Genomic DNA, 23,501 nt, shown 5'->3' on the forward strand with positions numbered 1-23,501 from the left:
TCTTTCTCTACTTGTTTACATGCATTATGTTTTTTTTTTTTGTTACTTTAAATGACTATTTAGGAAAAAGGACATTGATTTTCATCGCTTTGAAAAAATGAGCAAAATGTTTGTGCATATCTTTGCTTCGTCAATTTGATTGTTGGTTTCCACTTTTGGTTGCCTTGTTCTTCTTTTTTGCCTTAGTTAATTTGACAATTTAGTAAAAGCTAAACACACATTTTTTGTCTTTTTCGCAAATATATTGGCGCCTATGATTAAATTGCTTTTAAAACCTTTTAAGGGAGTTTGAAAGGAAGTGGTCCTATCTCGTGATGGGCAAGGATGCATTAATAGATTTTGGCGGAAATAAGGGGACGTTATGTGACACATTCACAAATATCTACTTCACTCGACTAGAGCTGCACAAAATTACACTATTTATACGGAGATGTTATTGTTGAGGTACAAAAGCGGTTTTTGAGGCTATGATAAAATGTTAATGCTAATACAGTGGTGATTTTTTTGCAGATCTTTCTTCTTGTCACACTTTTATCATATCTTCTGCTCTCTCTCTCTCTCTTTTTCTCTCTCTCGCATATTCTTCGCTAACAAAATGTGGCCACATGAAATTGTACAATGTATAAAAGGCACATCTCACACACGTTTCTATTTATTGAAAGGAAATCTCAAGCCGAAAACATTGTTAAAACAATATTGTACTGCATTCCTCAGAGGGCGGCGCGCCAAGAGTTTACTCGAAGACTGGGCATCCTGTGTAAAGGAAAATGATTTTGCCACTTGACCAGCCGCGCTCCCCGTCAGAAAAACTCGTCACCGTCTTTTTTTTGTTACTTTTATGTATAAGAAGAGGAAGAAGTTCTTTATCAGTTACACAATCGTACTCCTAAGGTATTATAGTAAATACAAGTGCTACACTTGCAAAACACTCCTATTGATGTTGTCTCTCTTTTTTTTTGTTTTTAGTCTGTGAATAACATACAGTGAGTAGAAATACCAGAGAATAGCCCAGAGAAAACAAGATAGAAGACAAACAAGTAGAATAAAAGGAAAAAATAACACAAAGGGTTAATGTTGTCTATATAAAAAAAAAACAATGCTGCAAGTTTTATTTCCACATTCTCGCTCTCATTCGCCTAAAAATATAATAATAATAATAATAAATTTGGAAGTAACACAAAATCTATGAAATAAATTGCAATAACTAATTCTCATTCGCAATAATGCTAGAAATACCACAATAGCAAAAAGATGGTATTTTTCTTTTGTATATTGAAACATGTAACTAAAAGTGACATAACATTAGATTAAAGCTATTAAATGAGATTACCAATGAAATTTGATAATTATTTTCCCACTTGATTTGTTAATTCTTCCCAAAATCTTTGTTTAACAAATATACATTGTTAAGAATTACCAAATTACACGAAAAAAGAATTAAAGAACCTAACATAAAAGCTAAAATCGTCTCAATAACCAAAAAAAAGCTTCATACCATTGTATTTTATTCACATGAAATGATGTCATTTTTAGAGAATTTTTATGAAAGAAAAACTAACTTACAAAACTACCTCCTCCCAGTGTTAGAAAAAGCGTTTTTTTTTGGGAAAAAACGTACAGTTACTAAAAAAGATTTTATCACCCAGAGTTACATTTCTTCAAAGTTATGTATATATTCTATCGTCTCTTGGAGCTACTTTACTCTCAAAATACGAGGTGGCCTAGTAGTTTATCATCATTGCGCTTAATAAACTGAAATTCACACGTGAGAAAGTGATTTAAAGTATAGGAAAGATCATTCTAGTGGTAGTTTCTCTTGAGGAAATTGCAAATTCTGTATAATCTACGTAATATATATGTCTAGTTTAACCTTAGATACTCATATAGAAAATGGCACATTTATACTTCAACTTAATTATCGGGTAGGATTCTTCTTCTCTATCATTTCACATTATATCTCAAGCACGGTTGTTAGAAAAAAGAAGACATTTTTTTCATGAAAAAAAAGAGGATGGCACTGGAAAACTACACCCTTGGTAAGAAACAAACAAATTCACTTTCCCGAAAGAAAACAGCTCAATGAAGGAAGGTTCTTTGAAGAGTTACTTTTTTGGTTTTTTTCTTCTTGTCACTTTAATGTCGTTCTCTTTGCGTTAAGTGTAAAATTGCAAAAATACTGAAGCCCTATGTTTAACCATTACTCCTCTAGTTAATGCCTAATTTAAGTTGTTCCTCTTCCCTCTCACTCACATAGATTTTAATTACCTTTTATGGAAAACACATAAAACAACAAATTTTACACATTTCTGACATTTACGAGATTACATGATTTTTTTTCACCACCTTCAACTTATGACTCATCATACTTTTGCATTTTAAATTGCATTCTCTTCCGCTCTTTTTCTCTTTATAAATGGAAATCAAGCGAATTTTTGAGACGCCAGCCAACACAGTTACTCTTGTTCTCAAAAAACCTTATCTTCCCTCTTCCATCGCCCAAATTTTACAAATACATCACCTATCATGCAACACACTGTAGTGAAAATTATACTCATACATATTCTTTTTACCATGATTTGCTTCTCAGAGACTTCATGCAAGAAATTTAGACGATTTTTATTTTTATACATTTAGTAGATTATAAGAATAATTTGATGGCAGGAGAAGAAAACAGACTTTGCATTGTTGTTCTTAGGTAATTTGCAAGTGTTCTTTTTTTCATTTTTTTTTCGGACAAACTTTTCTAGAGCTCCAACAGCATTACAATTTCTATATTCTGATTCTCTCTCTTTCTTTTTTTCGTTACTCTTCAAGTGTATGAAATATATATATATTTATATTGTTATTTCCTTTCTCTCTATTTCTTTTTCATTTGAAAATTTATTGCTCTTCACTGCTCTCAAAGTAATCTGAAGCATTACCACGACAAATGGGGCACGTTCGATTTGACTGGAGAAGAGAATTCAATTAGAATCAATTTCTGCTGCAATCAAGAGATGCGAAAATACTTACTCTCAGCCATTTGTCAACACATTTAGCATGGAATTCATGGGAACATGGCAGAACTCGGAGCATTTGACGTGCCTCAAAGTCACACATGCACACAACACACGATGTTTGGTCACCTATTCGAGGAAAGAGAGTAGAAAATAAAAGTCAATGAATTGCGCGCGTATATTACTTTACAGCGACACTTTAAGTCACTCTTTCGAGGAAGGAATTATTGCCCAAAACCGTTACGATGAGGGTACATTTTTAGATATTTCACGAAATCTTTTCCACAAACATACTTCTAAGGAATCTATAAACAAAATTTTAACTACAATACAACACACCACATGTTCAGTGTGCAGAGAAATTATTTTCCTATCAAAGTTTGAATGGCAAATATGAAAATGTTTTATCGAGAATTCGCTGTAATTTTCCTTCCTTCAGTATCTCTAAATGCAAATAATAATAAAGGCGATAGTAAAATTCCTCCACATGCCAATGTAATAAAATTCCACTTCACTGGGCATTAACTGAATGTGTTACGCTGAAAAATCCACACTCTTTTGATCGGTTTTGATAACGCCAAGTGCATTAGAAACTCCCCATAAAGCGCCCTCCAAACACCGCCCTTACCTGTGTGTGTCTCTGCATTGAATTTGTAACTGGGAAGTTGATCTATCTCTGGCCGCGCTAGGCCGCGTGGTTTCGCCTCGCCCAGGCGCTCTGCCAGACTAAGGAGCGCCTCGTAATTCTCCGTCTCGGGCGAATCCGGGGAATTCAACTCCGGCTGTCCATACGACGAGAGCGGGAACATGGCGAGGAAGTTGAGCAGAATGCCCGAATAGGCGGACGTGGCCTGCAGTGGCATGGCCGTCTGGTGGGAACCCAACGCCTGGTGCTGGATGGTGTGTCGATGAGCATGCGGATGCGACAGTGGCTGCGGTTGCCAGTGGAGGCGCGTATAGTTGCGCCGCGGTGGTGCTATTGAGCGCCTGGCAGTCCGATGGAGCAGCTCAATCTGCTGGTGTGACCGGTTCTCTGTGGAGATGAAAATTGGCGGCGGCGGCGACACCTGAGCCATCTGCGACGAGGAATGTATGTGGTGGGCCGCAGCCAAGGGAGTCACATGCATCTGAGTCTGATGATCCATCGGATCCAAAGTGATTCCATCCGGTCGCTTATGTAACAAGAGAAAAGCAAACAATTGATATCAGGCCGAGAGGCGAATTCGAGTGCTTTTTCAGGTCGTGTTCATTGTGTGCAGAAAACTGATTCTTTGACGGCATTTCAAAAGCATTTTTGTTCTCTTTCCAATGATTATATGTTGTTAAGAACACCTGATTGACCCATCCTGTGTGGAATTCGGTAAAAAAAAGAGGCACAATGAATACGAACCAGAAACGCGCAATATCGCCCAAAAATTAAAGAGGCGAGAAGTGATAAACAGAGATTTGATAATATTTGAAGAAGATAGAGGCGTTACACAATAATGTAGTAATAATTTGAGATGTCTATAGTTAATTTTACGAGCGCGATAAAACGCGCTGGAATCGTAAAACCACGGAATTATCTCAGTGAGATACGAACAACTATTTGTGGTCAATTGAAAAGTAATAGCGACCAAAGCGAACGATTACGTTATCTAATATGAAACTCTCCCACAGACTCTCTTGAGTCTTTGGGTGGTATTTTCGCACTCACTTGCTGTGGAATATGCGGATGCTGATAGTGAGGCTGCTGAGGCACGGCCATGGGAGCCGCGGTGGAGGCGAAGCCGCCGAAATGGTGATGGTGATGATGATGATGGTTGCCGATCCCGCAGGACTGGGCGAAGGGCGGCGGCGGTGGAGAGTACATGCATTGGGGAATGTGAGGCGGCGGTGAGCACACAGAGATGTGGGGCGTCGTCGAGTAGGTCCACAGCGGCTCATGGCGCAGCGGCAAGCTCACGGGCACTTGATTGATGTCCACCATGAGGGGCGGTGGCTGATGTTGGGGTGACGGTGCCTGTTGAAAGATCGATGGCAGAGAATCCCAAGCACGCTGCTGATCCCGCATGCGTGCCCTCCGAATCGGCGGTGAACCCTGCTGGCCCATTTGTGACTGCTGCTGACTCCTCGGCGACCGGTGGTGTTCCCACACCGCCGGCGGCGACTGCGATGGCATCCGAGAGACGCGCCTCCGCTTCCTCGACGGACTGTCAGACTTGATGTTGTTGTCCGGACAGTAGGAGTTCTGATGCTGGTTTTGGTAGTGATGATGAGGACTTATGCGATCACGATTTGGATTTCTGGACATCGCTCCGCCGCCTCCACCGGCCCCACCGTCCGACCGAGCATCGATATGTAGGTCTCCACTTCGGGAACTCTGCTGATCATAGTGATTCTGCAAAAGACATCGCAGAAATGGGAATACCGTAAAGCCCAGCATAAAGTCATTAATTTCCAGTCACTCCTTACCGAATGCCGCTGGTGATCCAGTGACGCGGCTCCCATTGTATGCCGTCGATCAGACATTCCCATGCGTCTATCCGATTGACTAGGTCCAGCACTGCACAAGCAATAATGATAAAACATGTGTACATTATTACTATTTCAATCTCCTCGGTAATTTTCAATTCTTTCTCACTATGCACATAATTCTCTCGTGCTTTATAAGACCCTTCTTGTGCCATTTGTTACTTTTTAATGTCGTTAATAGCCATCCAAGCTCCGCAGAAATCATTAAGACAAAGAGAACGCATCAGCGATAACTTACATTTCCAATTCACTACTGTTGCTCATATTAAACATTAAAATTACTTTAACCACCAATCAAATTTGTTGAGAAACTATCAAATAATCCCAGTGAAAATGCTCTCGGTAGAGCATTTGGATGAAAACCAAGCCAAACTACGCTGCACAATGCACATTTTTCACAGGGGTTGAGACTTGAGAAAGAGCCGCACAGTTTGAGAAATGCACCCAGGGAACTAAGTGAGGCCGATGTGAAGAAAACTTTTGTGAGACCTCTTGAGGACTAAGGAGTCACTCACACACAGTCATCGAGGAATTCAACACCGACGTGTAGAATGAAGTGGAGGATCGAATTTTTTCGAGGGTGAAAAGGTGCCTTTTCCAAAGGCAAATCGCAAAGAGAGCTGAACATTAATGTGCAGACATGTGTAGATTTTTCTCAACTCCGTCATCTTTCTCTCTTCCTCCTATGTAATCTCGAAAATGTATTGCAATAAATAACTAAAATTGAAAATGGTCGCCGATGCCGAGAGCAGGTACATTTAGTCCTTTTTATAATGTGGATATTTCAGACTTTCCACAGGGTGAGCCGAAAAAGTAATGCCGCAATATAAGTTTGTAGTTAATTTCTTTCCTTGAGAATAAAATCTTGAATATACAAAATTTAAGTGCATCTTTCTTTCCAACAGTTTAACAAATAAATGGGAAAATAGAAGAAGTTATGGAAATAGGCAAGGCATGTTGGTGGGCGGAATTTCATAACTCCTCTTCATAAAGTCATGGTTTCCTCCTAACACAAAAAAAACCATCGAGTGCGCAAAAATAATTATATTTTGCTTGACTATAGTTATAACAGTTCAGTTTATGGGGGATTTTTTTTTGCAAAATTATTTCCGTAAAATGGCATTAAATGAAATATCTCGTATTTCGTCCGTTTCAATCACAATAAAATATTAAATATTTTCCTGTACATTTAATTGCTGAATTTTGGCAAAGTGCATACTTTTAAAGGAGATATACTATCAAAGGCCCAACAGCTTTAATTCAATGCATTTCCACAACGTATTTCCTACGCAGAGTCAGTGAGAATTCTTCTGTCGACTGCCATTGGAAGTCCTCTCACGAAATCCTACACGATTTCACTTTGACTGCCGCTGAGCAGCGAACAAAGAACGGGGAAAATGATCCAGTGTGGCCAGTGGCGAGCCACTCGGCATAAATATCTCACCCGTGATTGTAGCACGGCTCCATGTCTTTGTACCACTGGCCATGACTATGGTTGCGTTGCGAGTGGGGGTGGGAAGAGAATGGTATTCTGGAGCGATTTCGAGGAGCAGCTCCGCGCGAGTACGGGCGCCTGGACGATCCTGTGTGGTTGGAATTCATCTTAAGCTCCCTGTTCGCCAACGTCTTGTTGTTCGTCTGTTAAACCCGCCGCTTAGATGGCTAGACAGAGAGAGAAAGAGAAAGAGGTAAAAAAAAATTGCGTAAGTCAATTGTTAGGACAGGTTGCAAAAATTCAATCTATTCTGCTCTTGATAGGTGCACATTAACATCAAAATACACAAATGATACACTCCGTTGTTACTCATTCAGCACGCAATTCAGTGTTTTGCCCCAAGTGAAAGTATATCTCTCACTGATTTGGCGCCACGACCAATACAACTGACTTTTTTCCCCTTGGATTTCACATTTTGCACATTAATATTACGGAGATGTTGCAGAAATTTCATGGGACACATCAGCTCCTCATTCGGGGAAATATCACTACACATTTTCATATATAAAATAGATCACAATCATCCTTCCTCAGCGCTGCTCTCTCACATGACGAAAAGAGTCTCACCATGGGGCTAAACAGATCAACTCCACGGTCTGTTGTCTGCACTCGAAAAAAATACAGTATATACTTCTCTCCTTGGGAAATCACGATAGTGGCTGTATTTTACCAACGGATCGCATAATTCCAACTTTTTGCCCGTCTCTCTCACATCCAATTCGCCTCTCTCTGTGTTCTTTGACTCGTGTCTTAAGGTTGTCTCGCATTTTTTCGTCTTCATTTTGCGTCATTAAAGTATCACAAGACAAAAAAGCCACACAACAACACACAATTCAAGACCTGATGAATATTTTCCACTGAATTTTCAATGCGAAAAAATATCATATAAATTTAACAATGCTCTCTTGGCACTGTGGCAAAATTGAGGATTTTTATAGCACATTTGCCGCAGTTTTTCGTCGTTCACTCCAAACACCTAAGGTAGGATCTTTTGTTATGCTCTGGGAACACATATTAGAAGGTAAGGCGATGGGTATTTGCACAAAACATCACGAAAGTGAATTACCCGCTCGCAATGAACAATAAATATTTGGTGAATTTAGCGAGAAGTTAAATAGCAAACTAGACTCAAAAAGTAGAGGAAAATATCCGCAAAATTAAGAGTAATAAAAATATGTGGCAAATATTGTGCTTCTGCGAAGTAGAGAAAATTGAGTAATATATTTTTACGAAATATGTATAAAGTTCTTGGAAGTATAACATTATACAATATATACAATAGAGCAGAAATTGCACTGAAACTTCGTGGAGTAATATTTGGGGAAGTTTTTTTTTTCTCTTCACTTTAGACTCCATTGAGGCCCACATAAGTTGATCATTTCATCATTAACAATTACTTCTCTATCTGAGCTTCGCCGAGAGTGAGATTTCAAGGTTGTTATGTGGAAGTCGCTTTCATCTACGATTGCAAACATTGCTGGGGAATTCAGCAAACTAAGCATAGCTGTTAGTACAGTTATTCTAACAGATCATCCTTCTTTCCAGTACGATCGTAAGCAAGGTTTTCTTAATTCAAAATATTAAATAAATTACAAAATTCAACGTAGACGCTTTTCAACTCTTCCAATGAAATTGTATGTGATTTTTGAATTCATAATCACGTTTTATGTTAATCATTACTTAGAGTAAAGAATAAGAAACGTACTGGTTTAGGCAAGTTTTACAAAAAAAAATCTTTTAATCAAATTATGAATCATAATTGAAGGGTTTTTTTTTCATTGATTTCTCGTAGATCAATCTTGATGAAAGGCGTAATTATGAACTCGATCAAAGTTATTATAATCACTCTGATGTACCCTTGGAAGCTCAATTTTCCGACAAAACTTCCACGTGATTCCCCAAATCCGCAGCAGTTGTCGGAAAACAAACAAATGTATTGATTTGCAATAATACTGAAATGCTACAGAGAAAGGATCGCAATCAGTAGATAAACATGTCAGATATCCTGACCCTGGACTCCCCTTCAGACTTTCGTGAAACTCTTGAAATACCCAACATCTCGAACCATTGTTTACATATTGCTGTAAATTCGTGCTCCTCGCCAAGTTCCGTGCCAATTGCTTTCTCGCGAAATGGCCAGAGCCAAAAAGCACCCAAATCGAGTGTCTCGGCGAGAAATTTCTCGAAAATAAGTGGGCTGCTGGTACTTTCTCGCCACGCAGGTGGGCATTGGGGAGCAGCGAGGCTGGAAAGGCAGAGTCTCCCGGAAGTCCACTCCACTTTTGGGTGGGTTTTCTCGCGCGGGGAAGTGGGCTTCGGCGATCGATAGCGAGGCAGCTCTGACTCGTCAGACTGTGGAGTCATCGGGCAAAAACAGCTGAGATTTCTGTGGGGAATTTTTTCGCCTCTCTGCCCCAACCAGGGTCGCCATTTTCTCACAGCTCTCAGCGGATGAGCTGGGTTTTCGTCATCCGCTGGCTTGTGTGGGTGCGCGGCGAGGGGCAGGGCAGCTCGTGCCCATGCATGGCAGAAGAGTAAAATCGAAATTGTCGCTATATTGATCCATTTTCGCTGTACCGATGTGAAATCACTTTCTTTGGACGCCTCGCTTGAAATAAACATCAAACCCCACCCCATTTTTTGCACACAGCGCCATTGCTCGTGGGCCTCCGGGGGCGCTTCCGGGCCAGGGCGGCGCCTCTGCGAGGCCCCTGTCCCGCGTGGCACTCCCACGGGGGCCACGGCATTGTTTTATGGGTGATTCTGCGAGAAACAGAGGCAGTTTTCCCGTGGCAGCTGGTGAGACTCTGGCCACTCGAGCCCACACAATCACTCACACATTCTCGCCGCCACACTACTTACGTATCGCAACACACACGCTTTATGCAATACGACTCGCACACACTCGTATTTGCACTTTTATTGATCGCTGATGAGATGTGTACTAATTTCCAATCAATTTTCACGCATTTCACTACCGTTCAACATCAAATCAGTACCACAAACCTCTCTAGAAATCACTCTCGAACATTTTTCCACACTTTTCAGCGCGCACTACGACAGTTTATCAAGTGAAAAGGCCCTCAGTTGTGAACCACCTCAGCCTTTGTGTTTTTCTTCAAGAGCGCCAGGGGGACATTGTAGCACTTCCCCATACAATCCGTAGTGAAACCCTCCAATTGTCGTCGCTCTGACAATCACTTGGACGAAAGTGGGCAAAATTTCGTGAAATTTCCCCTGTTATGAAATATAATGCGAAATGCGAAAGGCATGAGAAAAGAGGCAAAAAGTTTTCGTGGAAAACTTGGCTTTGGCCATTGCAGACCGCTCACAATAATAGGAATTTAGCTGAGACTTCTGTCGAGACTTATGGTCCCATTAAATTCTTGTCTTTTTAGCAGAATTATTTCTGATACTTAGGCAATTTGGGCATGAGCACAGCTTAAATGGTCACTTCTGGGGTTCTTAATCTGTGTCATTATATTCAATTCTCAACATGATTTGGAAATGACAAGACATTGATTGGGAGATAAGTGGAATTTTGGAAATTCCAACATGCAAAATTTCGAGAAATTCAAGAAATTTCTGAACTCACCACTTCAGGGGTCGCTGCGGTCAACTGGACGAAGACTGAGCGTACTTGTCGAAAGTCGCTCAATTTGCTGCGGAGAAAAAGACCGAGGACGGCCGCTTGTTCGTCAGTCAAACGGAAATAGCCGCAAGAGAAGGTTGACGTGGAGTGCAGAAGCGAAGAAGTTTGTTGGAAGTTGGAGCAGAGAGAAAAGAGGATAAAAAGTGGCTATAATTGGAGAACACCTAGCATAAGTCGTAGTGTGTGGAAGAAGTTATCTTTGCAATAGAAGCAGGCAAAGAGAAATTCTTTGCAAACGGGCAGCCATTGGCGAGAATTTGATGGTTACTAATTGTGATTCTATAATTAATAATTGATCGAGTTTTCCGTCTTGTGCTAAAATTCAGTGATCAGAGGACATTAATTGGCGAACATACGGCAGAGAGGGTAGCTGAAAATCCATTTGTGCAGAAGTAAAACGCAATTTATTGATTGTTCTTTGTTTGCGACGGAGCGGCCATCTTGTTTTCATCTGTGAGAAATTTAGTTTTTTGTTACAAACCACTGTGACGTAGTGTGATACGCAAAAGACTTCAGCCATCGCGTCAAGTCTTTTCGCTCGCAAGTAGCGTTTCAGTGAAGTTAGTGATTTTTCCTGGACTTGGACAATAGTGAAAATCGGCAGCATTTTCTTCATATACTCAAAATTTCTCTTTTACCCCCACCCGTGACGACACAGAATCGTAGTAGAGTTTCCCGCCGCTGCGTTGCGCTGTTCGATGCAGAAAATCTCAAACGAGAGAGAGAGTGCGTATGAAAGAGACATTAGATGTGGTGCTGTTTTATATAAGCACAGGTCAGAGCGAGAGAGCAACAGTGTCGATGGTGGAAGGAGACAACACTCACCACTAGCCGAGAGGAGTTGCTTGATGTCGAGAAGAGAGACAAGGACACCCAGAACAGTAGCGTGCATTATGCTAAGATGGTGTTTTGATAGTGAAACGAGTATTCACAAAGGTACGCAATGTTTAAAATATTTCCCTCATTCCTCGTGCAGTTCCCTTGGGAGGTCAACGTTTTAATTAAAAAAGTTTTTTGCCAAGCTCTGAGAGTCCCTTCCTTTTCTTAGCCGTCGCGTATGTAATCAGAAGACTATCATTTCTTATACAAATGACTAATTTGTGTGAGTCAGCAGTAATTTCAATACATTCAGCAACAGCGAATAGTGTGTAAATTCAAGTATAAAATAGAACAAGCCTATAAATAGTTTTGTTTTCACATGTGCCTTCCGGGAATTTGTGGATGTTCCAAAAACACCGAAAATTCGTGTATTTTTCAGGATTTGTTCTCTTAATTTTTTTCAGACCTGTGTCACCGATTGAAGTATACTGTGAACAATATCTTCAATAATCAACGGAGGTGTTTTGTTCTGTGATAAATCATTTGGTAACGTAGCACTGTCACGAGGACAGTGACAGCACTTATCACAAAAAGTCATTGCATAAGGATAAAATTGTGTGATTGCGGCAGAGCAAAGGACATCACCACAGCAAACGTACACATATTGCATTTTTACTCGTGTAACCACATATTTACTACCCAAGAGGAGAGAGGATAGTGATTAAGGGAGCTACGCAAACATTTACATGTTCACGTGCGGCAATTCCAATTATTCATTGAGCGAATTGCCGTGTTGACATTGCCTCGAGAAGGAAAGACTACAGACAAGAAGAGTACAAAGCGCAGACAAGAGATTCAGGATGACAAATTCGCAGAACAGGCCCAGCAGTGGTGGCAATCGCTACAGTGGCGGCGGTCAGTTCAGTCCGTCGCAGCAGCATCAGCACACGAAGGCGCCCCAGGGTCACGGGGGCAGTGCCTCCGCGATGACGCCTGGCCAGAGCAAGGGTGGCGCGAGCGGGCGGAAGCCCAGGAGCCAGAGATCACCGAGCGGAACCACCTACTTTGCGAGTCAGTCCACGCTCTTCTTCACGCCCGTGAAGCCCAAGAATCCGAGCAGTCAGCCAGTGACACCGATGGGGGCGCAGATGAGCTCGTCGCCGCCAAACTTGTCGCATTTTGCCGGCAGCAAGTGCTACGAGGCGCCGGCCCCGACGGCTCTTCCCCGGCCCCCAGACCACTGGAAGGTGCCCCCGGCCAAGGGGTTGCCGCGCAAGGTGACCACGATCGCGACGTCGCCCAGCAAGAGCTGCGGCGGCGTGTTGAGCGACGCCAAGAGCGACATTTTCTCGCACAACCTAAAGATGCTGCTCAATATAAAGGCCTAAAGGACAAATTCATCAAGCTGTGGACATGGATAGTTGTAAGACGTGAGCTTAGATTGTAAGAATGGACTGGTGAGATAGAGAGAGAAAGAGAGAAAAGAGCCAAGATACGACAAGTGCAGCCGTTTGACAAAGTAATTCTTCTTTTATTTCTGTTCCATACAACATACAAAATATTTCTATCTTATATAAAATGTAAATGATATAATTTTTAATTTTTAGTAAGTGTTTACCATTCAAGCGACGCATGGAGATGTGTTTTTAAATTTTTCACGATGGTATTTCGAGGAATGATTGGACTCTGTGCTCAGTGAGACTTGGACCAATTAGTTGTGTCAATGCCGCAGGGAATACTATTGTAAATAAATTTGAAGGGCATATCCAGTAAGGGTTAAATTTCACAACAGAGAAGTATTGGAGAGTAGATGAATTGGAGGCAATTTTTATCCATACTGATTTGAGTGCTTTTTTTACATACACACATTATGCAAAATTCGAGAGAAAAAAAAATCATGTTTGTAAATCACTGAAGTAACTCAATAAGTTTATATTATCTTTTTGACTTTTTCTCTATTGTAGATCATTTTATTTGTTTAACACAAATTGTGTCATCTTCATAGAGGGCAAATTTCTGGAGTAAAAAAATGATACAACTTTGTAATTGAAATGATGTTAGACGATTTTTATAAATGTAGAATGAAGAAAAGATTGCAAAATAACAACACAAACACTATTTTTCTTGTCATTTTAAGAGAAATACTTCACACCAGTGTGCTTTTTAAACAATGGAACATCTTCGACAAACCATATTAGTGTTTCGTGCAGACTTTACTCAATGATTGTTTCTGATCCACCTCATTTGACGATAAAGAAAAAAATAATGTCAGTATTTGAAGATATGAACTTTTATAGTGATGGGAGTGTCTGATATAATACAACTGGTTGATCCTGTGATAACTGTATTACTTAATAAGGACGACTTGTAACTTTACACACATAAAGTTTGGCTGATGGTATTGATAGCAAAAAGGAAAGGAAAAAAAAACCTGACAAAGATCAATGAGGAAGTCTGAGCCTCTATTTGGTGCATATGAAATCAAATGGACTAATTCCTCTTATGACCATTTAAGTTTCCCACTCTGTGAAGTTTTAGGCCATTTTTCATAGTTGTAAAGCGAAAATATGAAATCCGTAGGTAAACTAAAACCAACAAGGACGTTTTGTAGCATCACGCGCTTGATGGATTGCCTGCAAAAAGAGGGCAATTTGGATATTTGGCGTGTTGTTGCAAAATATCCTTGCAGAGGTGCATAAATAATTGCATTTATAATGATATGCATGAATGTAGATTTTCACACAATTGGACAATTTCTCAATCATCACTGCGCGTGAGTAGCAGTTTAACACTTCTTTTCAACATTCCAATGCCTAAAAATGTATCTTCTTATAGTATTTGTACAATGATTTTCAACCATTTACTGAATTCTGTTGTCCTGAAACTATGAAACACTAATACGCATTCTCGAAGGAGTTAATCTCTGTAATATTTTACTTTAAAATCAAAATTTCTCGTGTTTTTCTTTTTTCAATAGATTTTATAGGCAAATAGAAATTGAATGTCATTTATAGGTAAAAATAAAAGTATCACACAACCGCCCAGAATTAAAGTCATGGTGTGACCAATTCTATTGGATAAAAATTTGTGAATTCGAAGAAAGTCAAACTTTAAAAAGAATCCTTGGAGGAGAAGGCATGACGTGTAATGGTTAAAAAAAATTATTTTAAAGAAGTAAAAATAAAACCAAGTACAAAGATAGAAAAATAAAATGATGGTAAGTGAAAAAATTGAGGATGAATTTAAGGAAAAATAAAAGAATTGGAGGTGTGAAGCCCACTCGATTTCAATAAATGTAATTAAATGGATTAAGAAGTGAAAAATTACAAAATAGTGAAGTAGGGGACAAAATAATGTTGCCATCGAGAAACTACTGACATTCTTCGCCAAAAAATTCAATTTAAACGTATTAAGGGTGAACAAGATGAATACACAGAAGTGGAAAATTTAATGTTTGCTTCAAATACCATTTTTTGATGAGAATATTAAATCTGAAAGGTAAACAAATTGGCTTGTTAAGAATATAAGGTTTTATTTTTGATGAATTATGATTTCAGAGAGCCACAGGTAAATTCAAATTTCAATATAATCGCGTATTTTTTCAGCTGAGTTTTGTCTTCTAAATAAATTGTAGAGTAAATATTTCTTTTTATTTTTTAAATCAAAAATTAGTCTTTTTCAAATATAGAACGTGTTTCAATACAACGTAGAGAATTTTGTGGAGAAATGATGAGGAAATTTGATGATAAGTTTGAATTTACTTCTGGCCTTAACAGTGACGAGTATAAGAGGTGTAAAAACCCTTAGTAAACCCTAAAGATAGTTTTACAAGAGTGAAGGATAATTTCAAAATAGTTTTTAAGGATAATAAGGTGATATGAAAAGAAATTACAATGTAAAAGGAAGAATTTTTATTTTATATGTCTTCCACGAGAACATTTTGTCAACTTTTCTAATGAAATGAGGAAGACAGATAAAGAAAGAAAGAGACAAGATAGGAAATAATGTTGAATGGATGACATCAATCAGAGAGAGATGAAATTTGGAGGAGAAAATAACTTGTGCAACATCGAATTATGATGAATTTACGATACTTTTTGCTACAGAGATAACAGTAGAATAAGTGATGAAAATAAGGAGAGGCAGATAATTGAAAATTATTCAATTACACTTTCCAACATTTTCGTAAATTCACGCAATTGTAGAAGTGATTGATGGATAAAAAGAAATAACTGTAGAAGAAGAAAGAAGAGCATAATGCGGCGAAGAAGATGAAGGAGAGAAGAAAGTAAAGAGAAGATTTTACTATGAACATAAAATACATTTCAAATGGTGTTTTAAATGTGATTTGAAATCCGTGTAAAATTTAATAATATGCAAAAACAGAAAAATGGTAATGTAAGAAAAATCCGTGTATATCTCTAAAAATAGAAATTCTCAACCAAAAATTACTGTAGAAACTGTACATTTACTAAAAAGTGAAAAAGAGGAACATAACCGAAAAATTGCAATAGTTCAAATTTACTTTCTTCATCGATGTAGAAAAAAAAAACATGACTTTTTCTTAAATGATATGCAATGTATTTTTGTTTATTTTGTTGTGCTCATCAAGTTGTTTCCCATTTTTATTTTCAAGAGATATTTTTTATTATATACTTATGTATAATCAAAGATTGAATTTTGCAGTATGACGAAGAAAATGATGCCAATGAGTTAATCATATACGGTCTCTAAATATTAATCCACACCAATAGTATTTTCTTTAAATTATATTTTCCACTGACAAAAAATGTAAACGATGAGCGTCAATTATGGTTGAATTTTTCTGGACTATCATAACATATAATGGAAATTTTACATCAATTCACAAGAAGCAGATTAAGAAAAAAAACTATAGAGATTAAATAAATGTGAAGCAACAAGCATAAATGATTGAGAAATGTGATTTCAAAAAAATTGAAAAAGAGATGATTTTCAATGAGAAAACAAAAGATTACAGAAATAAGTTTAAGAAAAGATGCATATTTACTTTCATAAAAGACAAGAAAAAATGGAACAAAAAAAAAAGAAAAAACACCCTCAACAATCACACCCCTTCCCTTATCCCGACAATCCCTTCCATTCCCACGGGATCTGAACGATCCCCACAAGACTAGTTAAAGAATTGACAATGAAACCTTACCAAAGAATGTCCCTTCGGGGACGGACAACGCGTGACGAGGATCGGCGGCTATTCCGGCCAAGAAGTGCCACGAGAAGAGAGCATCAAAAGAGCAGCAATGGCGTTGAAATAAATGAGAAATCATCATCTTTCCACCAATGGAGAGATTTCGTGTAGTGTTTATTGGTTCTTTTTCTCTCTTCAGCTTTCATCGCGAAGTTTTCTGCTCTTCTTTTGAAAAGATGCGACGAAATAGGAAGAGCAATAAGAAGCCAGTGGAAAGTCGACTTCTCTTCATATTTGCGAGATAAAAGGTGCGGCGGAATTCAGCTATTCCAATGAATTTCGGTGATTGAATAAAGAGATTTCTTCTTGTTTTCTTCTGATCGTTTCTTTATCAACCAAAGAACTCAAACCTGCTTCAGTTTAAAGACTATACAATCAAGTGAAATAAAGACAGATCAAATTAATAAGAAATGGCATTTTTCATCGGATTGATTTCATCACTTTTATTGTTCCATAATTTGAACTTTCTCATTTAAACTTTTTTGCACCTTCTTGTCTATGGAATTGGAGTTTAGCTGCGAATATTAAATACAAGCCTCTGTTTAATCTCGATCTTTGCAAATAGAGCATTTCACTTTGCGAGTCCGTTTGGCTTCTGCCGAGCAGCGTTTGGAATGGATCAATATTTGTTGTTTTCTATTTTCAACGGGTATTTTTCCAAGCGAACAGGTTATTCACACATAAGCGATTGACTCGAATGACCTGCAGACAGAATAGCTAAGTTTTCTTTGTGTCATTTGAAAATCAAGTGTGATTTGATGACCTTTGCAAGAACCACCAGTAAAAGTGGCCCAGAATGAACAGCAAATATTTTGACATCTCTTATTCAAAACCTTAGCTGTGGAATTGCGTCTGAAAATTAATCAGGATTTTCCATTGAGGCACATTGGAAATGCAAATGCCGCTGTATTCAATACTCACTTCTTTGGCTCTCCATTACCATCCAAATGGCTGAATCAAGTCGATAAATATTCAAGCGGCGGCTCTGAGTCACGTGCCCAAAAGTAATGACTGGCGAAATGCCCCCAACATTGGCGAAAGAGTGGATCGAAAGCCAATCGGCCCACAAATGAAGCATAAGTCTATTGGGGAGCTTCTTGCATAACAATCCATCATTTGCATCACTCTCGCGTATGATTGTGATCGGATTTCACTGAGAATTGTTCTGTTTTCATGTGAAGTCAAACGAGTCTCCGCTTGTCACTCACCCGGAAGCATTTATTGTGGGTTTCAGCGCATGAAACTCAACGAAATTCCTGTTAATTGTTTTATTCTGTGTAAAACGCAAGACAAGATGTTACTTTTCCAAGAGACAATTATAAGTGGTGTGGATCTATGCGAAGAAATGGTGTGTATTCACGTGGAAAGAAGCGCATGAGAAGCTATTCTGCGGATGAGTTACATCATGGGTCGCCCCATTCCTCTGCCCATCGGCATTCCGCCCGCCTGAGGCGCCTCCGCCTGAGATTTGGGACTCTTGATCGTCTCGTCCACGGACAGGATCATCGTGGCAGCCTCGCAGGCCGCCGTCAGGGCGTTCACCTTCACAATCGACGGCTCCCACACGCAAGCCTCGAAATTGTCCGCAATGTGTTCCTTCATGATGTCCACGCCATACCAGCAATGACCTGCAATAGTGGAAAAAAAGGAGTCACGACGAATCTCAGCGATTTCTCTTAATCTACAACTGTATCAAATTTATGCATATTCCGTGTGGTTTGTTTATTTATTCCTACACAGAATGGAGAATATCAATTGAAACCATTTTGCAGATTAACTATAAATTCCACACTATCTGTGGAGATTAAATTGCAACTATTCATTGTTTATTGATGAGAATAGGATTTTGCTAACGAATGAAAAATAAATAATAATAATTTATTTCTCACTCATGCACTCCGTCAACTACAAAGTTCATAACTTACAATTTCAGTTTGTGGGTATAAATATAAACAGTTTTGTACAATTTTTGGTTATGAATACAATAATTGTCTGAGAGAGCTCAGGTCTCATAGAGTTTGTCCACAGCTTGTTGACGGAGGAAGGGGATTACCCGATCTTGGTTCACAGAGGAACGCGTATCGATCGTGGGGGCTCAAAAACTAATATTTTCATAGGAGATTATAAACGGGAGAACAAGTAAACTAATTTATTATATTATATATAAGTCCAGGGCTCACAGAGCACCTGAATGGGGAGGACACAAAAACCAGAGATTAGGCGAGTGATTGGAAAAACGAATCAGTGGGCTGAATCATTTCACACTACACTTTGGATAACAATATAGGCCAAAATTGGGGGTGATTTAAAATAAATAGCACTAAAAATTTTAATAATTGAATTAAATTTGATATTTCTTTGATGTCCTGTTTTTTCATACCTTGAGCGTGTTTCTGGCGCAACTTGTTAAGAATGTTCGTGGCATCAAAGCCAGCATTGTCGCACAATTGCCTGGGAATCACTTCCAATGCCTTCGCAATAGCTCCGATAAGGAGCTGCTCCTTTCCAGCGATGGTGCGCGAATAGTCTCTCAGCATCTTCGACAGCTCCATCTCAATAGCACCTCCGCCTGTCGAAAAACCGAGAATAGTTTCCTTCCTTTCCTGCAGATAATCATTGATTAGTGTTTTCTAACTCACCAGCCACGACAGCGTCATTCTTGATGGTACGCCTGACGATCATAATAGCGTCATGGAGGGATCTCTCGGTTTCCTCCAGAAACTGCTCAGCTCCTCCTCTGAGAATCAACGTGCAAGTCCTTGCGTTGGGACAACCCTGGAACAGATTGAAGCGCTCACCACCAATCTGACGCTCCTCAAAGTGATCGCACGTGCCCAGATTGGCTCCAGTCAAGTCCTGGACTGTAGACAAGACAGCTCCACCGCATGCCTTCATCGTACGACGAAGATCCTCGTCGGGAACGCGTCCTGCACAGAACATATCCCGATCTGCGAAATACTGCGTGGCCACGTCGCCAATAGGTAACTTTGAGAGCACCACATTGGCTCCGGAGGCGTGAATTTTAGCCAGTTTGTCGTACAGGATCTGCCACTCGGCATCCACGATCTTCTGGTACTCCTGGACGTTATCCACGCGAATCTCAGCATTTGTGCGCTCTGCCTTCAGCTCGAGCTCAATGTTCAGCAGAGCTATCTTGCAGTTCTTGTACGATTTGGGCTGCATCTCGAAGCCGGCGTACGAGAAAGTCTTTTTGAAGGCCACACCAGCCACCAGCAGTGAATCCTCTAGCGCCCCTCCAGACACCTTTTTGATGCCAATCATGTCCAACGGGAGTAGCTCATCCAGCTGCAGGACAGCGTCCACCACCATGTTGGAGAAGAAATCCTTCTGCTGGTGGATCAACTTGGAGCTCATCGCTGTGGCGGCGCACTTGGTCAACAAGGCGCGATGCTCAACTTCGTTGCTCTTCTCAATCTTCACTGCCAACTCCCCGATCTTGTCCACGCACAGCTGCAATGCCTTCCTCACCGCCTTGATGATGATGCGCGGGTGGACGCCCTCCTCCACGAAGGGCTTCACCTGCTTCAGGAACTCTCCCGCCAGGAGAACCACACTCGTGGTTCCGTCTCCCACCTCGGCATCCTGAGACTTGGCGATGTCCACTAGCGTGCGTGCGGCCGGGTGCACAATGTCCAGGAGCTTCATGATGGTGGCTCCATCATTGGAAATGGTCGCTTTTCCCCCGTTCACGATCAGCTTGTCCATCCCACGAGGACCCAGTGTCGTGCGGACGGCGTCCACGACTGCCTGGCAGGCATTGATGTTGGAGATCAGTTGAGGCTTTCCCTGAGACGTATCAGTGCCCTCCTTCAGCAGAACAATCTGAGGTTGCTGAAAGATGAAGGAAGTGCTTTGAGTACATGAAGGTCCAGAATGTTCCACCAAATGAGGTTATGTTAGTCCGGATCTCTCCAGTCAGACAAAAACACGATATTCATTCAATTATCTACTTCAAATATAAATTTTCGCAATAAATATTGAGCTGAAATGCCCATTTTCATGTTAATTCCTCCAGGAATTGGAAGAATTTGGAGAAAAACAGAGAGCACATGATTTCCGCTCAATCGGCATTTTATTACACCGTGTTTCGAGGCAAAAACACTATTTTCCCGACAAATTCTACCCTCACAGGTTTCCTTGCTCATGGATCTTACCATGTTGTATGAAAATACTCTGTTAATTACTGGGAAAAAGGAGTAATTCGTGAAAAACTACACAGGAGGTCTCGTGAAGAAAAGCGAACTGCACTTTGTTTTACAAGCACGCCCCTCTCCTCTTTTTTTGACGAAAGAGCGATTTTTCGCTATTTCAACTGGGCGACTTTTTGAACGCAGACAGATTTTCAACAGACACACTTTTCGTTTTATTGACTTCTTTTCTCAAAAAGAATAATGCAGTACAATAAATTATTATAAAATAAGCAATATTGAGATGTAATGATTCGAAACTTGCACAATCTAGGGATCTTCTTCAGAATTATTCGTCTTGTTGGCCACATTTTCGTCTTCCCATTTTTGCTGACGAGGTCTAATAAGCATCTTTGAAGACTTCAGAGAGTAATTTCCCAACCAATGTTCCCAGAGGATGCCCGTAAACTTTCCAATCCTCGGATCCTTAAAGTACTTTCCATTGAGATTAGATTCTCCGCAGCCACGAAACCACCAACCGCTTCCAAATGACAGAGCGCAGGGAATAAGATTTGCATTGCTCTTGTCATTATCCCTGTCGTAAGTGCTGAAATACTGAAGATTGTGATATAGAAGGGAGTCTGGGACAATTCCACGGTAAGCATTGATCTCCAAGCGATAGAGTGAATCCTCAGGGCCCACGTAAAATGTTTGATATTCTGCCCAAACGAAATTACCGTCGAAATCTTCAAGTTCCACACGAAGTTCCTGATCCTCTTCATTGGTCAGTTGATGGATAAAATCATTGCCAAACCAGAATTCACCTTCCAAGCTACCAAATCCGTATTTGTAGTCTGTCCAGGATCTGTTGAAGTTTTCATTGATAGGAAAATTTTCTCGCCTCTGAATAACAGTCCAAGATGGTCCAGTTGTCGCAAATTCACACAATCTTCGGTTGAACAACTTTCCATTATCATTTGGCTGATCATAGAGACCGAAATGATAAACGCCATTTTTTCTCACTTCCAATTCATGGCATGAAGCCTTAAAGGCTTGCCGAAATTCATTATTAACTGCCTTATCGTTTTCCGACACTGTAATGTTCTTATCTTTGCACGAATTTTTCAAATCCGCATGATTATCTTCAATTATTTTTTGGATCTTGTACAGAATCTCTTCGAATCTATCAAAACCAGACTGAATACTGCTGATTTGATCTTCCAATTTCTCATCTAATTGCTTCAAACTCTGGTTTCTTTCCTCATTAGTCAATTTTTCATCATTTATCTCATTCGAAATGCTTCTGGACAATGTGCCAAGAGCGTTTGCGATGTTGTCCACCTTCTTCATGAGATTTTTCAAATGCTGCAGGATTTGTTTCATTTCTTTTATATCTACATTTTCAGGTGGTTCTTGTGGGAAATGAGAAACGTTTTTGTTAGGATTGTACGCCACGTTTTGCTTCACAAGCCTCTCAAGAGTTCTTATCTGATTCTCCACTCTTGATAGATTTTTTATTATACTTTCCAAATTTGGATCACTCTTCATACTTGGATTTTTGAAATGATACAAAATTGAGAGCATTTCATGCATTTTCTCATTTAGAATGTCCACTTTTTCAAAGATATGATTAACTTTGAAGTCAAATTCTGCAATAATTTTCTCAAATGAGGGAACATTATCTTGGCTTCTGAAATGTGCACAAAATTTAACATATAATTACAAGAGATTCAAGAAAAAGTTTACTCACTGCTTCAGCAAATCAATTTTCTTATCCATCGCCTTCATATGATCTGACCATGCGTCAATGTGATGCTGCAAAATGTGCCAATTCTGAGTCTTTTCCTGTAATGTTTTAATGTTGGAATCCAAATTGTTTCCTTGGGTGAAGATCGCCATGAGTTTCGGCTCAAGGTTGTGCATGAAAATTCCATTAAGATTGTCGATTGTATTCTGCATTGATTGAATTGTAATTCTAATCAGTGCCAAATCTTCACTTTCTCTCGCAAGATCATTTTCGGTGGGTTTCTCGATCTCTTGATGCCCCAGAAGGAATTTGACGGAGAGAACAAGTGCGAAAAGAACAATGTACTGATGAAGACAAGACAAGAAAAGATTGGTTCAGAGAATGTGTAAATATTTACGTGAGAAAATATGTATTAATAGGTGAATCGGAGAAAATATTGATTGAATGGGAATATTTTTGGAACATAATTATTATCAAATTAAATCACTTTCACTTCTTCATCAGAGGATTGATTTATCAATTATTTATTTACCTTCTTCGACATTGCACCGAGCGAAGTGTGGAGAAATTTGGTGTTCTCAAAATTATCACAACTGGGGATCAATTACGACAACCATCCGTATCCATGAGATGATCATTTCACACTGGCTAAAAATAAACTTTCATGTGTTATAAGAACTTTTCTTTTCGGATGAGTGTAATTTTGAATTGATTTATCAGTTAAGGATCATTGAATATTCACCAGAAATGCGCTTGTAAAGTGTTGAATGGTTTTACTGGATAGAAATCCTGAAGGATAGCGATTATAAGTATGTGACTGCACAAATATCCTTAAATTTCTAGAGGAAAATTATGTTTTTTCCTCATGTTAAATATTATTCTCTACGCCACCATACACGGGTA

At 39.6% G+C, this 23,501-nt stretch overlaps 4 protein-coding genes across 6 annotated transcripts; 1 reads left to right on the top strand and 3 right to left on the bottom strand.

Moving 5' to 3' along the window:
• Positions 1–10,147, bottom strand: LOC132260921 (RING finger protein 44). 3 transcript variants are annotated; one of them, XM_059759324.1, is made up of 7 exons: positions 10,012–10,147; positions 6,955–7,172; positions 5,451–5,541; positions 4,693–5,376; positions 3,625–4,168; positions 3,013–3,125; positions 1–2,949 (listed from the first exon to the last, which is right to left on the bottom strand). In XM_059759324.1, the coding sequence occupies exons 2-7, from the start codon at positions 7,110–7,112 to the stop codon at positions 2,881–2,883; spliced, it is 1,659 nt and encodes a 552-aa protein (XP_059615307.1). In that variant the 5' UTR covers positions 7,113–7,172; positions 10,012–10,147; the 3' UTR covers positions 1–2,880. The 3 variants fall into 3 exon arrangements, with proteins under 3 accessions (XP_059615307.1, XP_059615315.1, XP_059615324.1); XM_059759332.1 differs by having other exon boundaries at positions 9,868–10,147; XM_059759341.1 differs by lacking the exon at positions 10,012–10,147 and having other exon boundaries at positions 6,955–8,139.
• Positions 10,148–10,683: 536 nt separating this feature from the next.
• Positions 10,684–16,562, top strand: LOC132259332 (proline-rich nuclear receptor coactivator 2-like). Its single transcript, XM_059756912.1, has 3 exons — positions 10,684–11,110; positions 11,316–11,593; positions 11,941–16,562. Exon 3 carries the CDS (start codon positions 12,337–12,339, stop codon positions 12,862–12,864), a length of 528 nt encoding a protein of 175 aa, XP_059612895.1. The 5' UTR covers positions 10,684–11,110; positions 11,316–11,593; positions 11,941–12,336; the 3' UTR covers positions 12,865–16,562.
• Positions 16,563–17,956: 1,394 nt separating this feature from the next.
• Positions 17,957–20,988, bottom strand: LOC132259323 (T-complex protein 1 subunit eta). Its single transcript, XM_059756900.1, has 4 exons — positions 20,879–20,988; positions 19,343–20,555; positions 19,084–19,272; positions 17,957–18,331 (listed from the first exon to the last, which is right to left on the bottom strand). The coding sequence occupies exons 1-4, from the start codon at positions 20,879–20,881 to the stop codon at positions 18,102–18,104; spliced, it is 1,635 nt and encodes a 544-aa protein (XP_059612883.1). The 5' UTR covers positions 20,882–20,988; the 3' UTR covers positions 17,957–18,101.
• Positions 20,989–21,077: 89 nt separating this feature from the next.
• Positions 21,078–23,237, bottom strand: LOC132256426 (angiopoietin-related protein 7-like). The gene is made up of 3 exons (XM_059752843.1): positions 23,131–23,237; positions 22,602–22,942; positions 21,078–22,541 (listed from the first exon to the last, which is right to left on the bottom strand). The coding sequence occupies exons 1-3, from the start codon at positions 23,140–23,142 to the stop codon at positions 21,182–21,184; spliced, it is 1,713 nt and encodes a 570-aa protein (XP_059608826.1). The 5' UTR covers positions 23,143–23,237; the 3' UTR covers positions 21,078–21,181.
• Positions 23,238–23,501: the final 264 nt, after the last annotated feature.

Source organism: Phlebotomus argentipes, unplaced genomic scaffold (genome assembly GCF_947086385.1).
Source record: "Phlebotomus argentipes unplaced genomic scaffold, Phlebotomus argentipes genome assembly contig_6, whole genome shotgun sequence".
Taxonomy (NCBI): Eukaryota; Metazoa; Arthropoda; class Insecta; order Diptera; family Psychodidae; genus Phlebotomus; species Phlebotomus argentipes.

Coding starts and splice junctions, on each gene's coding strand:
- LOC132260921 (XM_059759324.1), bottom strand. CDS start 7,112: ATGAATTCCAACCACACAGGATCGTCCAGGCGCCCGTACTCGCGCGGA. Junction 4,169..4,692: donor ATCCGCATATTCCACAGCAA/GTGAGTGCGAAA, acceptor TTGTTACATAAG/CGACCGGATGGAATCACTTT. Junction 3,126..3,624: donor CAATGCAGAGACACACACAG/GTAAGGGCGGTG, acceptor TTCCTCGAATAG/GTGACCAAACATCGTGTGTT.
- LOC132259332 (XM_059756912.1), top strand. CDS start 12,337: ATGACAAATTCGCAGAACAGGCCCAGCAGTGGTGGCAATCGCTACAGT.
- LOC132259323 (XM_059756900.1), bottom strand. Junction 19,273..19,342: donor GAATGACGCTGTCGTGGCTG/GTGAGTTAGAAA, acceptor GTTTTTCGACAG/GCGGAGGTGCTATTGAGATG. Junction 18,332..19,083: donor GCGCCAGAAACACGCTCAAG/GTATGAAAAAAC, acceptor CCACTATTGCAG/GTCATTGCTGGTATGGCGTG.
- LOC132256426 (XM_059752843.1), bottom strand. Junction 22,542..22,601: donor AAAATTGATTTGCTGAAGCA/GTGAGTAAACTT, acceptor TGCACATTTCAG/AAGCCAAGATAATGTTCCCT.